This window comes from Cyclospora cayetanensis, unplaced genomic scaffold (genome assembly GCF_002999335.1).
Source record: "Cyclospora cayetanensis isolate NF1_C8 unplaced genomic scaffold, CcayRef3 CcayRef3_contig_67, whole genome shotgun sequence".
Classification (NCBI taxonomy): domain Eukaryota; phylum Apicomplexa; class Conoidasida; order Eucoccidiorida; family Eimeriidae; genus Cyclospora; species Cyclospora cayetanensis.
The window spans coordinates 129,686-146,680 of NW_020312667.1; the positions used below are offsets into that span (position 1 = coordinate 129,686).

The window sequence follows — 16,995 nt, forward strand, 5'->3', positions numbered from 1 at the left end:
CTCTGGACTGCCACCACCGGAACATGGCAGCGGCGGCAGCCCCCTCATTTGAAGCCGGCTAGTCCGTGCGCAGCTACTGCCAGCAGCACATGTGTACTTGCGCTGAGGGATTAACAGGGTGTTACAGGGACTAAGGAACTTCAGGTTGCTAGGAAACGTACCTACATGCGGCAAGAGGCGAAGCCCAAGGTGCAGAAAATGACGCAAAGTCCTTTTTCGGGGCCAAGGGCATCAAGTTAGGGCGCCTGCAACAATTAGCGACCACTCAGAACTGAAGCTATGCATCCCTTATTGCCAAACCCCAACAGATATCGCAAATAGACACTCATCCTATCTGAATGGATGGACACTTTCTGACCACAGTTCACGAAAAAACAACGAGCCGATGCGACAGGCTCGTGGCTGGCGGAGCTCAAGCTAAAACAACAGGATCCAGAGCCAACCGCAGACTCGTATCTATGCAAAATCATGTAGATGTGTTACGGTGAGGAAGAGCTTTGAAGAAGCATAGGCTGGCACTCTTGGTACCGGGAGTGGAAGGGGATGCACGGTTTAGGCCTTGGCGGAGCAAATGAGGGAGAAACGCTCACGTACTAGTGCCAGACCCATGCCCATGTAATCTAGTTTTGTCCTTCGCACTTTAGTGCCAAAATTCCAAAGAAGTTGGGAGAAAACGGAGGCTAATCCCGCGTCTCGTGTGAGGCCGCTGCTTGAGTCGATTCAACAACAGCCACGAACGTGGCCTCTGCTCAATGAAGCGATACCAACCTCAGAATCCAGGAAGAATTGTTCTAGTTGATTCCAAAAGCAATAAATCGAGCTGTTAATCCTTGAGATTAACGCAAAATAATTCACCATGTTCCCAGCGAACAACAAGCCGTCGCCACCGTTACTCCTAGTCCATAAATGTGAAACCAGGACCAATGTAGGGAAAGAAAATGGCGGCTTAGGGACACAACATTCTCACTTTTACATGTATATATGTCATAAGCTCTCAAGGATTGGCCCAAGGTTCATGTTTTACTGCTACACATGCAGATCAGTACCCCTCACCTACCCTTGACTCGCCACAACAACTGCACAAATGGACAGAACTAAGATGCGGCACAAAGAGTGAGAGCAAACCAAGTATACACTAAACATGCATTCATACTGTGCAAAATGCTTGTATGGGAATCCAGAAGTGCTAAGGAATCGCTGTGGTTATCTCCAAATCCAGTTAGTTCCATCTCATGAGAGCAGCCACACCATGGTTCCTTCAAGGGAAAAAGAAAAGTAACGAGCTCCTGAGATTGCCGTATCGTCCTTGATTTACACCACATCTGTGGCTGGTTTTTACCCTCATGTATACAGAGTAGCCTACAGAAGCGCTGTTTGATGCAAGCCCAAATGTGCATGAATGTACGGTGCCACGCTAGACACAAAGCCTTCTGCTGCGTTCTTCATCTATATTGAGGAAGAAATAGTGGTTAAATCCGCTCTGGTACCTGATTTGTTGCATAGCAGGGTTGGCGCAGCTTTTTATTACACTGTGCTCCTGTGAGCTTGGGCAATAGGCTCCATTGCAATGTTCAATTAAAGGTCTCCGTACGGAAACACTAAGTTCTAGACTCGAAACAAGCTTAGTAGCAAGCTCTAAAAAGCTTTTACGCCTTCCCCTGCCTGCGACCTTCGGGTTTCCGAAATTAAGGGAGGTGAACAGCTAGGTTGTTCTTAGGCCCTCATGCATCCTAGCACTCATAGCTAGCTGGACACAGCAACCAAAAAACACACGCACTGCATTGCGTCTTGCTGATTTGATTTAAAAGCACTCTACAGGATGGCAGATATGAGAACAGTCAAACCAATTAGCCACAGGTGTGGTTAAAAGTATTGAAGTGTAGCTTAGCATGCTACTTCTTACCCCTTGTTTCGAACGCATACTTGTACGTCGATACGAGCTGCATGCAGGACAGCTGGAGGATTCCTGCCCTATAGCCATTCACCAGGCAGGAAGTGACGCGAGAACGATGCAAACAAGAAAAGTATGAGCATTTACCCTAAAGTGGAACTTACGGAAAGACTAGACACTAGTCAACAGAGAATGAGCGACCAAACCAACACGACCGAGTTTGCGGTGTTGTCTCACCTGTGTCAGAGTGTTGAGCCGTGTGACCCTGCTGCTACAAGAAAGCACGGAACAACTTGAAGTTGTGATGAGAACAATTCAAATGAACACTAGTTCAGCTGTGCTAAAGCACCTCATTAAGCAATAGATGCATGCAGGTACAGCTCTGATATCAAGCATGGTCGAAATCGAAGCCCAAAACAGGGCAGAAGAAGAAACATAGGGACAACCTTCCTGTGTGTGCCGGCTCTGAGTGTGGCTGCCCATGAAATAAAGTATACAATTGCCCTGTCAATAATAACGGGGAACGCTTCGAGGAAAACCCATAGGTGTAGGTAGCTGCTTCAGGCAAAATATGCGTTTGAGGCGGGAAAGGGGAGCAAATAACCGACTGCGAGGGAAAAGGTCCACGGTGACTAGCTCTACTAACTAACCAGAGCTGCGAGTTTCTCGGCATGCAACTGATTCTACATCTGCTCAATGACTAGCCACTGCGGTTGGTGTTCCTCAATCGATCTCAAAACGATTTCTTTCACTGTGTAAGCATCGCTCACTCGTATCTAGAATGTAATGCATCAACGGTTTCCTGTGCATCTAACGCCTCCACACGGATCGCTTGCCTGCGATAAAAGTCAGCGAGAGATCCGGAGGTTATGACATACCTTCAGGAGGCCAATATTGTTAGCTCTGTGTCATCTCAAGCTTTTTGAGGAATATGTAGAGAAATAAATGACATCGATTCATGCAAAGACAGCAGATGATCCTAGCAACCTGGCCGCAAACTTCCTCACTTAGTTACCATCTGATGCACGTTGGAGAGCCTGCCAATTAACCGAAATCGTGGCTCTAGACGCGAAATATATTGCCGGCAGCCACTTACCTTATTTACCTTTTTGGTTGTCATAAGCTTTGTGCATAGTTGGCGTGCACTACCCAGCTGTGCTCTGAAACCCTCTGCTCCTGTAGGTAACTACCGATCGGGGCCCACCAGATACAGGTCCGACTAGACAAGACATTCCTCATAGTAAGCCACGAAACACGGAGAACAACGGATGCGTGAGTGCAGCGACGTGCTAAAAAGTCTTTCAGCACAGGGAAAAAGAGTCAGGTCAGGAAATCGGATTTGTGTGGGCATAGAGTTGCACCTAGCACAAAAACTTTTGCTGGCACGCCCTGTCTGCTCGTCTGCCTTAGGACCGTACAAAGTGGCCGTTTAGTGGTTAAATGTAGGCGGCTCAACAAGCCACACCACTGTGTATTAAAGACCTTTAAGTTAGATTTGTAGTGGTAACTTCGGGAAATTCATGAAGCTTCCACACATGAGCTGACAAAGAATAAGAGAGTCTTTTACTCGTGAAAGAGCTGGAACAAGGGTGACGTGGACATGTTTGCTAAGGCTGTCTACAGCGACGTAGATATCATCCTGACACTTCGTTTTTGGCTATTCAATAATATATTTCATGGAGTGATCACTCCAAAACCGTTCAGGAACCGGTGTTCTTTGAAAAAGGCTGGCTTTAGAAGAATTGAGCAGCTGCAGCTGCTGGTAATCTAAGCACGACAGTGCATACTACACTGTTGCGGGATGCATCCGAGGCCCTGAAAGTCGCCATAGAACTTTTCGTACTGTATTTTAATTACACCATGTGCAGAAGATATGATTATGGGCTATGCGCAAAATTGCACTCCGGAGCAAAGTCAGTATGTGCGACTAACCGTCTCCCCGCATTGTTTTGAACCAGAGCAAGTCACGCTTGATGTGCTCGTACTTTGAGCCTTTGCCAATCCCTTTTAGCAATAGTCTAGGATGTCCTGCAGTCAAAAGAAAACGATTTCGACAACTTACACAAGATGCACGGGACATCTTGGACTAAATGCATTATCTTCGCAAGCTGAATTGCTGGGTCGCCACTAACGCGTTCCGGGGACCACGCTGTGATGCTCTGAATACGCTTTACTGTGAAGTCGTTCCTTAGGAAGCACCCTGGCTGGCGAACGTCTCCAGGGTTATCGAAGTCGAAATCTCTTTTCAATACGAATTAAGCTTGGTATTCCGTGTGGACGACAAAGAGACGCCCATCTATATAAAAGAGGCTTTTTTGAGCCACGGCCACAGCACAATAAATTTTGTTCTTATCGAAAACCACTGCTCGGTTCCGCTGAAGCAGTGAGAATAATAAATATTTTGATGCTTTAAAAACTCGTAGCCTGCTCGGGAATAACTCCACTCACCTCTACGTCACTAGTTATATTTTTTGGCAGTAAATAAGGCTCATTATCAGGCAGTGCCGATTCCGGAGGCGTTGCCGGGAGGTGGATTAGTATCGTTGCTACAGCATCACGGTCCTCTGTCCAGGTGACCGACGGCTTCGCCTCAAGTAGATCAGACGCATGATGAGCTTACCCAATAAATTCAGGACTAAAGGTTTGGCAATACAATGCGAGCCCACAGAGCTCCGCGAAATGTTCTTTGAATCGCGTAAAGTAAAGGGCACACCTTGCTTGCTTTGAGTTTTGCCGCATCTGACTCTAGTTTCTGCAGCCGGAGCACGCAATCTTAGAAGAACGAGTGATAGTATGAGAACAAACAACTGTATACCTTCAAATACTACTGCATCTCACACATCAGCTGAGGTGTACACCTCAGAGCTGGCCGTGTTCTTGAACTTTCAGGCTGCGAACTAAGATATCGTCCAGAGACACACCCATCCAGCCATCCTAGGTAGGCTCACATGGGTCCCAATCAGATTGCAGCTATAGTCCAGCTGAGGCACTGCCACGTCCAAAAGGCATAACGGTATACCCGAGTTTGCGAGGGTGAGTATGAAACGCCGACTTGCGCATCTCATCAGCGTGTATGAGGATATTAAAGAGAGCGCATGTGAAGTCAAATGTCATGTAAAGTGTGTATCGTCGTAGCTTATCAAGCCACTCGCCACCAAGGACTGTCAGGAGCTTTTGTTTTACAGTGATCTTGTGAGTGCCTTCAAGCTAACACACATGCGCCACCTTCCATCCTTTCCGGACATCAGCACAGGAGATCATCCCAATGCGCTGGTTAATTCCTCTGCTTTGCCTTTTCCAACAGATCATCACTCTGCCCCTTAAACTTTACTTTATGCTGTGGGGCTTCCAACAGCGCGTACGGTAGTGTGGGGTAGATCCCGGTTACAGCTCAATACGTGGACTGGAGGAAGAGCATATTGTCTGCCTGCTTGCACCTCGTCATTATTTAGCGCATGAATAACCTTCTTAAGATTTATTAATTTGCCCTGCTTATCTAAGAATGTCATCGAAAATCCTTAATAATTAGCCATTCGCAGAGCCTAAAAGAAATGCAGGCCCAAAGCAATTTTCTTATTGCGCTGCTCAATCGATGGTCTACAGACTCTGCCCCACAATGATGAGCCACCAACTCTACCCTCTACCTAAGGTAAACTGACCATTTCTGAGGAAACCAGGATTTCCTTGTTTCTAGAGCTGCCCAGCAAACCAGCTTCCACAGCGAGCAGCTGTGGCTGTTTGTGCACCTACAACTGAGTCATCATGAAGTACCCACGAAAATATCAAGGTGCCGGATTTTAATTAAAAACTCCTGGAGTTGGTCCAGAATCTGATTTTAAGCATGAGTTAGCTGCCAATGTCGTGCCAGTTCTTGCGTTCTACCTTCCGTCAACAAAACTGTTTTTCGGGACTTTGTTAACGAGTGAGCATGCAGATTGGACTTTTGCTCCTCTTCCCGAATGATGAATCCGCGTTACACCCAGTGTGAAGTATAACTCTCAACTCATGACACCAATGCGAGCTTGAATCTACGCAGAGGTCCGTGATGGGCCCCCCCGGTACTACGATAGCCTCTGTGGACCCCTTTACTGCGCGACTTTCTGCGCATGAAACTTGCCTTTTCCGTCGTGAAAGTGCTATGCTCACCAAGCAGCCTGCTCTCGCCAGTCATACTCCCCCCATATACAAGTTCCTTGGCTTTCTGCACGCTTGCAGTTCTGGATAATATGACATGAGCTCACACAATACTAGCAGATGCGTAAGAGGAGGGCAGCAGAGGAGCGCTTGTTCCCTCCGGCATTCTTATCACGTTCACCTCAGAGTGTAAGCTAGTCTTGGCTGACAGAGCCGCAATATTATGAGATTAAAATCCCCCAGATAGCTCTTCCTTTCATGCTGAAGCCACAGGATGTGCGCTCATTTGCCTTGTAAGCCTCGAACAGTCCACTATTTGTGATTGCCCCACCAGCATCTTGTTGAAGCGCTGAATAACTGCCTAACCTGCGACCACCGCCCGCATCGAACATTCGTTTTTCGTCAACTGGATGAGCAGGCAAAGTACACCTGCTGGTGGCTCATACGATCCTCGATAATTATTCCATTCTTACGTTCGCCATATATTCTGAAATTACATACATTAGCGACGCAGTTATTAATGTTTATCTCTTGACAGATCATGCCATTATACCAGCTGCTGAGCTACTGCGTTCAAATAAGCTCACGGGCCACTCTCTGACCCCAGGGCGTTGTGCCATCGTCCATTTTATACGCAGAAAGTTTCCCATCGGACTTTTGCGAAATAAAATCAGATGATCAAATAACAGATTCCCACCACACTTTATTGGTAGTGAGATGAGCTGTGCGTATACACTCTCTAGTACAACGGCAATATATAGCTAGGAATCAGTAAATAGTCGACTAATTGGTTAGTTTTTTGGATACTGTATTCCCTACAAAGGGCTGAAAGCTCTACACAAGGAAACTCAATATTGTGCTGCTGTGCTGGATGCTGTGTGCCACTACTGGTTAATGCTCCGAACTGCTTCAATGACGCAGCTGCGAACATCCTGGCTTTATTGTTCCCTTCATGTGGGAACTTTGACGACAAAGGAGAGAGCCCTACGGAAAAAGCCCTAGTGATACAAACTCATCGGAGAGTTGTTGTCTCCCTACGGGGACCTCATGTGCCGCGTCACAAACATGTACCCTCTCCAATACATCATGGTTTTCCTACACTTATTCCGGCGGTACATAGCAGACGGTGCAGCTCTTTTCCAAGTGCTACCCCCAAGCCTTCATGCTTCCACAATGCTTTTCCGTCGTTGTTTCCTTAATAGTCTCGTTGCTAATGCAGCAGACACCCGACGAGCGTGCACACACCTAAACAAAATGGGGCATATATCAAAGTAGGTAATGTCAAAGGACGTGAAAAGGCTTTGAGAAGGATTTCCTCGTTTTTTCAGGCAAGCCGTTTAGTCAGAGAAGTGTCGTACTGTTTCATCAACTCGCATACGAATCAAGACAACATAAACGTGATCGAATAACTCTAGGTATAAATGCACGTATATGAAGTACTCATACTTATTATTCGATGCCAATTGGAATACCGGAACCTCTTTAAAAGCTGCCTCCAAGAGAGGAAACTGTGGCTTGAGCTAGTTGACGGGTACGTCAGCAAATATGCTTTCGACTGTCTGAATACTTGCGACAAAAGCATAGAAGCAAAGGACAGACAATATGTCCGGTGTGCCTAAAATACGGAATTGTAGACTGAAAAAATTTGTTCCTTCGCCACCTCCCTCACCGAGTTATACACCAGCTCCTGTCGAGTATATGAATCATCAAGCAACCTTTATGCTACCGGTAAGCATAGTGAGCTATGCATAGGAAAAAGGATTTTTTTCTCATTGTCCGTGTGTGAAAGAAAATATATTTTGGTCTTCAACTGTTCTCTTTCCCACGCAGGACACCCCCGGCCAGTACGGCGAAAGAACGCATAAGGAATAATAATATTCGGCATGTTTGCTGTGACCTTCCGCCTAAAATTTCGACATGCCTAAGAACGCAGTAAAGAAAAGTGCGTGTATTCTTTGGGATGTCCCTAGAAACTCCCCGAACACATATGAGCGGTTCTTTTCGACACCGTCACAAAGATATTGGCACATAAGATATGCACTGCCCGCGAGCAGTTTTCATGAAAATCAGCGACATGAGAGTCAAAGCAAATGATCCGTTTCCACAAATATAACTTATCCTTGTTTTACGTGTCAACTTGTTCATAAGGCAACCGACCATTCAGCCCCGCCCGTCGCCGCCCTGTGTGCGGCGAACTGAAACTCTGCCAGTCTTGCCCCCCCTTCTTTTAATTTTTCACTAATCGCGATGTCTTTGGGATTAAAATTTAATGACATAGACCCAGAAGAAGCCTCGTCGTGCTGAAAGCACAGAACTCAAAAGCAGGGCAAACGAAACCAGCAGACACAAACGCAGGGGAGCGCAGCCGACACGGAGCTTCTAGGCCCCGAGGGCGTCAAAGAGCAGGAAAATGGCACAACTTCTGCAGCCTTTCTCCTTCGGTGAGGTCAAAGCACAAAAAAGGCAACAGTCGGAAACTCGATGGCCTCCAGCCTTCGCCACTGCTAGCGAGGCACATCGCAGCGCATACAATACACAGGCCCATGGAATTGAACATGCTGCTCGGATTGAGGTGCACATGAAGCCTTTGCGCCATTGGTGGCACTAGTGTTTCCCAGGGCCTTAGTTGCACCGACCGGCTGATCGCCCTCCCCTGTAGAGTGGCAGAGCGTTAACGGCATAGAGATGGCCATCGCTGGGAGTAGGGTCGTGTGGTGCATGAATCCTACGGCGTGTGGAGGTTGGGGAAACAAGAGTCTAGAAATTACCTGCAGCGGCAGCCTCGTGGCTGGGTCCAGTTGCCAGTAGGCAGCCACCTGCCAAGGGGGTTGTTGCAACAGTACAAGGATTGAGGGCTTCCTTCCACCCTCGCGCTTCCTACCCCTGCCTAGCTGGCAGGCGATTCTTCTACGTCAAAACATGCCAAGATTTGTTTCGTGGATGCCTTTGAAAGTTGGAGCGTTTTCTCTGCCTCATGCCTCATCCCGTTCGCATGTGTGTGGACCGCGCCCTTCAGGAACTAGCGAAAGCATCGAAGATGCTTTTATAGCGCCACCAGATAACATTCAGGAAAGCAGAGATGCAATGGAGGAGGTCGAGCGGTGCGCTGCTTCATCTCCGCATATCTTATCGACATTCTCAACTCTCAGTCTTTGAAGCGCGCGCACAGTGACACCTTGTCCATGAACAACCCTACCCCTGCACGATTCACCTTATGAGGCATCTCCCTCAACAGCGGTCGTGTTTCTCTCTCTTCTGCATGGCGCACTGTTCAATAGTCGAGTCCGTCAATGGGCATTACTATGTGCGCGCTCCTTCCATACACAGCCCCTCCAGCTCCGCCTTCGCTACCTGTGTTCCCCGCGTCTCTGCAGGCGGCTGCTCTATGATGACTTTCAGCGGTGTGGAATCTTACCGGAGTCCTTATTGAACCTTTCAGAGCTTCTGATGCGCCTTCGAGTGCGTTTGCATTCCCCCAAGATACCAACAAACAGCCCTCTACCCTTCGCCACGCACAGACCACTCGAGGCCTTTCTAGGCAAAAAAGTGCTCACTGACTCAACCCGCAAAGGCGGAAAAGAGCGAGGGTGTCTTTTTAGTTGCGACCGCTGATTATTGAGCTTTTCTCGCGGTAGAGCGCTCGCAATCATTGAAATTCCCCCCACGCCCCCAGGAGTTCCCTTCCCTTCGCATCGTGGCTCAGTATATATCAAGCTTTATACATATCTACCTCTCAATGTATAAGTCTTCTACATATACTTCTATTTATGCATCTATTTATACATCTGTTTATAGATACACCTGTGTATATATACATGCACTTTCATGCTTGCTTGTTTGCGTGTGTCGTTGAGAGCCTGCATTCCTAGTACGCCAACGCACTTATTCTGTAGGGATGTATGTGCTCTGTAAGAATGATCCTTGCGTTTCTTAATGTCTTACCCTGTCAGCCCTTTCGTAAGGTTGCGGGGTGTGCACTTCACGCTAGCAGTGCTGCTGCCTCTGAAAATCGCCAGCTTTTGCCCGCTCAGCTTCCTGCGCTGCGCGAAGAAGTAGTATGGTCGGTCGGCGTCTGTTTTCCTTTGTCTTTCCATCCTTGCCGCCTCGAACACACTGTGCCTTGCGGTAGTGCCTGCACTCTGCGTTTGCAGAGTTCAAGTCGGCAGTATGACGAAGAAATGGTGCAGCGCATTTATGCGGCGCTTTCTTCGTACAAGGGCTCACGCGATGCCTACACTACGGGGCGTGTCTTCATTGAGGCCTACATGAAACGGGTGTGACAACTCCCTAAAACACGCAAAAGCCTCATTCTAGAGGCCGCTGCTCTTGCTTCTGCATCGAGGGAGGGAAGGCACGCATGCATGCATGCGCTTGTGCGTTTGTTCTTGTGTGCCCTTTGCGGTGCTCGCTGCAAATCTTCTCCCTCAACCCCTCTCCCCCGCCCCTTGCCAACGGGAGAGAGAGTTCGCCTGCTCAGTTGCTCCTTGTCTAGTAGTGCTTTGTGCGCGGGGTCCTACCGCGTGTCAGAAAGACGTGTCTGACCATCGAGTTTGACACACAGGTTCTTAAGGCCATGCTGCGTGCGTGCAGAGGCGGGAGCTAGTTGCTGTCTTGGAGTCTGCGCGCGGAGAGCTGGACAGTGCAGAGATGATGCTGCAGCAGGCAGAAACTCATCTCGCGAATCTTGCAGTAGATCCGAACGCTGCACTCGTAAGTCTGCTCTGCCGGCGTGGCTGCGAGGGCTGTCCGCCTCACTTTCCCTCTCTGCCGATTTTAGCCGTGTTCTTTAGCTTTGGAGTCTCGCAAGTTTGCATTCTTGCGTTATGCCTACCGCTCGACTGCCTGCCTGCCTGCCTGAGAGAGAGAGACACACACACACACAGAGAGAGAGACACACACACACACAGAGAGAGACACACACACACACAGAGAGAGACACACACACACACAGAGAGAGAGAGACACACACACACACACAGAGAGAGAGAGAGGTTCTTCCTTGGACGCTTGGAAGGTGCCCTTGCTCGCCGCTAGGTGCTACCTCCCCGCCTTCCTGCCGCGTGTGGGGGCAATTTGCGCAGCGCTGCAGACGTCTTTTCTGTCCTCTGCATGCAGGCAGAAGACAGCAAACTGACGGCACAAATCGCTTCACTCCACAACTTAAACCAGGGCTCCCCTTCGGCGTCTGACGGGGGTGAGTTTGTCTTTTTTTCGCGAGTTGAGACGCTCTAGCGTGTTTGGGGTAAAATCCTTGTGTTGTGTTTTGCATTGAATGCATGCCTACAGCACTGTGCCTTTTGCCGCGTGCTTCTTTTGCTTCTGCTGCTGCTCTGGCGGCAAGACGTGCAGCTCCTGTAAGGGGGGGCGGGGTGTATTGGGGGAGGATATTGAGGGGAGGTGGCAGGGAAATGCGAGGGGGGGAATCCCGTCTGCTTCCTTCTTCTCCGTCGTTTTGCAGACGTGTTCAAAGTGCACTTGGAATGTCAGCAACAAGTCATCGAGACAGCGCCTGCTCGAGTGGAGGGCGGCAGCTGTTACTTTAACGAAGTGTTTTCTTTCGAGATCGCTGTCAGGGAAGGCGACCTCCGAATCTGTTTGGTTAAGGTAGATCCAGCGTCTGGAGCGGAGGAGCTCGTTGGCGACTGCTCAGTGCTGCTAGAAGACTTAGCGGGTAAGCCGTTGAGGGCGGATGACTGGAGAGTCGCTGTGCATCCTTGGCGGGCTGCTTCCCCTGCGGCGGCTTGGTGGCTTGGCATGCGTGTGTCTGTGTGTGTGTCTCGGCTCCCTGCGCCTGCGCATGCCCCCTTCAGATCAGAAAAAACGAGAAATCGTGAAAGATATATGGGGCCATGCGGGAGAAATCATTCTCTCCTGCCAGTGGATTTTCTCAAAGGTACATATATATTTATATATATACATATTTATAAATATCTACACAGGAGAAGTTGCGGCTGCTCCTTCAAGGGCTCAGCTCTGCATGTGCGGTCGGTAGAGTGTGAGGCTTTCACGAAAAGCTCTCTGCGCTCGAAAGGTTGCCGCAGCAGTGCAGCTTGAAGGAGAAGGCGGCGGAAAGGCAGCCGCAACAGAGGGTAGTATGCCAGTATGCCCTTATCGCGTCCGAAAAAGCGTCTCTCACCATGCATTCGCAACCTAACGCGCTTATCCTCCCCCTGTTGCTCCTGCGCCCCCCTCTTTTCGCTTGCAGCGCACGCTGTACGAACAGTATCTTCAGGAGTTCACACTGCGGAGAGAGGCGAAAATTCGGGAGCTGTCAGACTATCAAGAAGAAGTATGTGCTGCAACACAGGCCAAGGCTGCATCCCGCACTTAAAGCTTCCAACACACCAATTTACGCGGACGATTCTAACCTCTAGAGTAGCTGGTGCTTGTAGAAGGTTCCTTTAAAAGCCATAAGCTTATCAGGCGGCGATATGTGTTTAAGTGTTAATGCATGCATGTATATATATGAATATATATGTATATATGTAGTATGCTCACATGTGTATAAACATCTCTATATACATGTGTATATATATTTGCAGCTGGACAAGCTGAATAGGCCCTTTTGCACAGTTGAGGCAGGGCGAGGTGGCATCTGCGGCTGGATATTTCTGCTTCCAGAAATTCTCTCGAGGCAGTTAGACGATCTGAAGACTTATCTGAAGCTGCCTGGGTGGCTCGTAAGTCTTCCTGAGAGCGTCCAGCTTGGAATATCCCCAAGACTAGGGGCCAAGGCAGCAAAAAGGAGGCATCGAGAGGAAGCAAGGGCTGTCTCTGCAGGCAGCTAGGGAGGCTGCGAGAGAACTTCAAGCACGGACACGTTTTCTGTTGATGATGACTGCGATCTGCTTCGCAGCTGACGAGCCAGTATGCGGTAGCTTTGACATTTCTCCTTTCGAGCATCGCGGGATTTTCGCGTTCGGTCTTTTTAGACCAGGCAATTGTTGCTTTCCTCTTTTGGAATAACCTTGGTAAGAGCTTTGCAGCTCTCTTTCTTTTTTTCCACGAAGACGCTTCCAACGGCGCCGCTTGTTGTTGATTAGCCCTCACCCTCGCCACGTGAATGAACGCGGCTCTGTGCCTGTCTTCGTGGAGAACGCATGCATCCATCCGCTGCTCCCTCTCTGGCACCTACGCAACGCTGCCCCTTCTAGGATCTGCGCTTTGGACTGGGTGCCTTCCTTCGTTCCTCTCGCATTCCCATCGCCTTGCCCTCTAATTTGTTTTTTTCGCGCGAATATCTCGAGCCCACTTTACTCCTTCTCCACAGAAAAAAGCGCATGCACGCACGCATGCAGAACGGCGCTTGTGCGGGCACTATCACGTGCAGCTGTGTGTGCCTCCTTGCATGCATGCATGCACACAGCCACTTGGCATCTGCGAATGCCTTTGTCCTCTAAGAAACCGTCTTGCCTCCTGCTATTGTGCGTCTTGTCGCCTCCCCCCTCCCCTTCTCCCTCTGGATAACACGTAAACACCTGCCTTCCACGGTCTGCGCGTTGTCACGCTCTTGTGTAGATCCTCAGCGATGGACGCTTGGGCGCTACTCGTTCCTCATGCTCGCATGCATCGCGTAAGCGCACAGGAAGGGGGAAAGCAGAGCCGTGTCTTTGCTCTCTTTGCGCGTAGTATCTACCCTGACCGGCACTCGCGAAGATCAAGCGCCATTCTCCCTAGCCGCAAAAAGGCTGCAAGGGCATTTTTTCTCTGTCTATCTCTCTGAGCTGCTGCTTTTGCGTCTTTAATCGTGCAGCGGCATCTCCTTTGATCTCTGGTGGCTCCGTGTCTATCTCAACGCGTGGAGGCTTGGTGAGTCTTCGCCGTATATATATATATATGTATATATATATACTCCTCGTTTGGTGCAAAAAGCTGCGAAGATCGAAGCTTTGCATGGGACCGCGTATGTTGCGCTTCAATGTTTTTCTTCGCGGCAAAAGGAGCACTCGCGCGGCTCGCCTCTGCCATGCGAAACCTTTGAACGGCGGCGCTGTGCTGCATCTGAGCCATGAATGCGTCTTCAGGCTCAGCGGAAGCCGACATGCACGACATATCCAAGATCTTTAGCATCTTCCTCTGCGTTTGGAAGGCAAGATTTTCGGCTCTGCTTTCTGCGCATCTTCCCCTCCTTTCCTTCCTTTCTGTCTGCCTTCTCTTCGTTGCATTTCCTGAGTCCAGCGCTAGCAGAGCAACGCGCATCTTCTCACTCGCCTTCAGTGCTTCGCCCTCACGCCAACGCGTGAACGTGCTGCCTTCCCACCCCCTCTTGCCTTCGCACTTGTGTACATTCATGTTGCCAGTGGCAGAGAGGTGCCTCGCCCGCTTACAGTCATGAACGTCCCGTCTTCCTTCCCCCACCTATCTACCTACATTCTGCCCGTGAGGTGCTCTCTGTACGCTCGTTTGCTTCAGGGTGCTCTCGTCTTTATCAACTGGAAGTGTCATCACGACCTAAAGGCCAGAGTACTCTACTTCACGTTGTGCAGCTTCGAAGAAGCCCGCTGCCTGTCTCTTTAAGGCCTTAGTTGTTGTGATCCAGGAGACTCCTCCTTACTCCCTCTCTTGGCGGCTCCGTGACTTCCAAGCTTTGCCCAGCGCGTGTGCACATCCCACCCCCTCTTGCCTGCCTGTGCTGCTCCCTCTGACACCTGCGACGCTTGCAGCTCGAATACGGAACGCGCGTTAATTCAACGGGCTGCGTTTACGTTCCGGGTCGTCCCCTGGATACGAGTGAAATATCTGGCTACAGGGAGACAAGCCAGTTCGCCGCATCCGCCGCTGCAGCTCTCCCCCTCATGAAGGCCTCACACGACATCGCCGCAGGGGCCCCCCTCTTCATGGTAGGAGTGCCTTGTGGCTGTCGCTGATTCTGCCGTTGCTGATAGCGCTGCTCTCTTGGGCGCGTGCGTCGTCAACATGCGGCAAAAGCAGCCGCTCCGCACAGGGGTAGCCTTAGGAGCACTTAAACTGCGAATCTCACCATGTCGGTGTCGTATCCTCCCATGTGCATGATCGCGCAGTCATCGTTCGGCTCCCTTGGCGCTTCTGCGGTTCTGTCGTGAGCTGGCTTTCCGCACTGAACAGCGCTCAGTGCACGCATCACTTGCTATCCTGCGACGTCGTCTCTGGCAGGGCCTTCTGCCAGCCCACTGGCGGCAGTAGACGCTGCCGTAGACAGAGAGAGAGGAAGAGCGAGTGAGAGAAAGAGGGCGAAAAAGAGGCGTTCCAGGATCTCAAACAAATATTAAGATCCCTAAAATACAATGCCTAGTCTCAAAATAGTAGGAACACGTGAAAATTATTCCTTCAGCAACGTGGCCTCCGTACTCTATGCACGGGACGCTATTACTATGCCCGGTGACGGCAGCCGCGAGATGGCGGCTAAATTGCTACTCGGGAAATTCTTTCGCGTTAACCCTTCTCCCTGCAGTTTCTCCCCTCCCTCCAGTACCCCTTTCTGGCTGCTTTTTGCTTCCGTGAAAGCCAGCGGCCTCCCCGCGTTGGAGGGGCCTCGCCTCTCTCTGTGCAAGGCAGCCCGCAGAAAAGTGCCGCTACACGGCAGAGCGTTCTCTGCCAAGGCAGAAGGCAGGTGCTAGAAAAGCGGGAACTTCGAAAGGAGTGCACTGTGCGGGCTGTGCTCCCTCTAATGGGAGGGCGCTGTCTTGCTGCGAGGCCTCCTCTGCTCTGCAAGGTTTTTGTTTGGCCGTACTGCGCCGTCGGGTGGGGAGGGAGGTTTGTAGAGGAATCAGTTCAGTGGAACGTGCAGCTCTCTGCTAGCTAGTGCGCGACACAGCCTCTGCTCCGCTTTCCTTGGCACACACGAGCGTCTACCCCTTGAATCCCGAGTGAATCGCCACCACGCCTCCCGTCATGTTCGAGAAAGACACGTGCTTGAAGCCTTCCTGCTGCATCATCCTCGCGAGCTCTGCTTGCGGAGGAAAGCGGCGAATGGACTCGGCCAGATATCTGTACGCCCCGGAGTCGCCCGCGACTGCCGAGCCAAGCAGCGGCAGCGCAGCGAAAGAATACACGTCGTACAGCCCCTTGAGAACAGCGTTCTCAACTGCGGAAAACTCCAAGCACAGAAACCGACCGCCAGCTTTCAAAACGCGCATCGCCTCCCGAAGGCCCTTGCTCGGAGAAGTGAAATTCCTCAAGCCGAACGCGATCGTCACAAGGTCGAAAGATCCAGCCGCAAAAGGAAGACACTCGCCACTGCCTCGCACCCACCGCAGGCCTACAGGCCCCACCCGTCCAAAGTCAGAGGAGCGCGGAAGCAGAATCTTGGAGCTGCTGTTGCTGTCTTTTTCCCCCTCGTCTGCGCAAGGTGCCAAGGCGTCGACCAGCGGGCGAACTGGCAGACCGCGCTCGCAAGCCCGCGTCATCCCTACACGCAGCATTTCCGCGTTTATGTCGCACACTGTCACTTCCACGCCGCTACACCCGTGTTCTTGCTGTCGCTGCTTCTGCTCTTCCCCTCGCGACACCTCGAGCTGCTGCAACGCCCTGTCAATCAGTCGAAAGGCAATGTCTCCAGTGCCTCCCGCAAGGTCCAGCACGGCAAAGGGCGTCGCCGCCTCGCAATCGGCGGCTTCCGCAGAGGCCTCCTCTGCAGAGCGCCTCGCCGCGGGCACTTTAGCCTCCTGAAGAGGGGGAAAATTGACGAGCTCCGTGAAGTGGTCCTTCCACAGCCTGTGGATGCCGAAGCTCATGAGATCGTTCATGAGATCGTACTTCTCTGCACACAAGAGGGGCACGCAACGGCCGTGAAAAAGACGCTGCAAAGCGGGGTGCATTGGGGAGGGAGGGGGCACGAAACTGGAGGGAGGAAAAAGGGAGAGGGAGAAGCGAAGATGTGAGCTGTCCTCTTCAAGAAAGCTGCAGATAGAGGCTCCCCTCACCTGCAACGGAATCAAACACGCCTCCCACGAGCTTCTCCTTCTCCTCAATCGGCACTGTCCTGTTTCCGA

At 50.7% G+C, this 16,995-nt stretch overlaps 2 protein-coding genes across 2 annotated transcripts; one reads left to right on the plus strand and one right to left on the minus strand.

The window, feature by feature from the left end:
• The first annotated feature begins 8,435 nt into the window (after positions 1-8,435).
• LOC34622865 lies at positions 8,436-14,360 on the plus strand. The gene is made up of 14 exons (XM_026335373.1): positions 8,436-8,466; positions 9,042-9,126; positions 9,400-9,484; positions 10,177-10,299; positions 10,616-10,735; positions 11,141-11,219; positions 11,484-11,696; positions 11,836-11,918; positions 12,231-12,314; positions 12,568-12,705; positions 12,882-12,996; positions 13,544-13,598; positions 13,779-13,834; positions 14,050-14,360. The coding sequence occupies exons 1-14, from the start codon at positions 8,436-8,438 to the stop codon at positions 14,358-14,360; spliced, it is 1,578 nt and encodes a 525-aa protein (XP_026191158.1).
• Positions 14,361-15,852: 1,492 nt separating this feature from the next.
• Positions 15,853-16,993, minus strand: LOC34622866 (ubiquinone/menaquinone biosynthesis C-methyltransferase UbiE). Its single transcript, XM_026335374.1, has 2 exons — positions 16,927-16,993; positions 15,853-16,763 (listed from the first exon to the last, which is right to left on the minus strand). Exon 2 carries the CDS (start codon positions 16,747-16,749, stop codon positions 15,853-15,855), a length of 897 nt encoding a protein of 298 aa, XP_026191159.1. The 5' UTR covers positions 16,750-16,763; positions 16,927-16,993.
• Between the last annotated feature and the right edge of the window lie 2 nt (positions 16,994-16,995).

What these genes read in the sequence shown, in the direction of transcription:
- LOC34622865 (XM_026335373.1), top strand. Translation starts at nt 8,436, where the DNA reads ATGGCACAACTTCTGCAGCCTTTCTCCTTCG. An exon ending in GCAATGGAGGAGGTCGAGCG is followed by an intron (nt 9,127 to 9,399) that starts GTGCGCTGCTTC and finishes GCGTCTCTGCAG; the next exon opens with GCGGCTGCTCTATGATGACT. An exon ending in CCCTTCGGCGTCTGACGGGG is followed by an intron (nt 11,220 to 11,483) that starts GTGAGTTTGTCT and finishes GTCGTTTTGCAG; the next exon opens with ACGTGTTCAAAGTGCACTTG.
- LOC34622866 (XM_026335374.1), bottom strand. Translation starts at nt 16,749, where the DNA reads ATGAACGATCTCATGAGCTTCGGCATCCACAGGCTGTGGAAGGACCAC.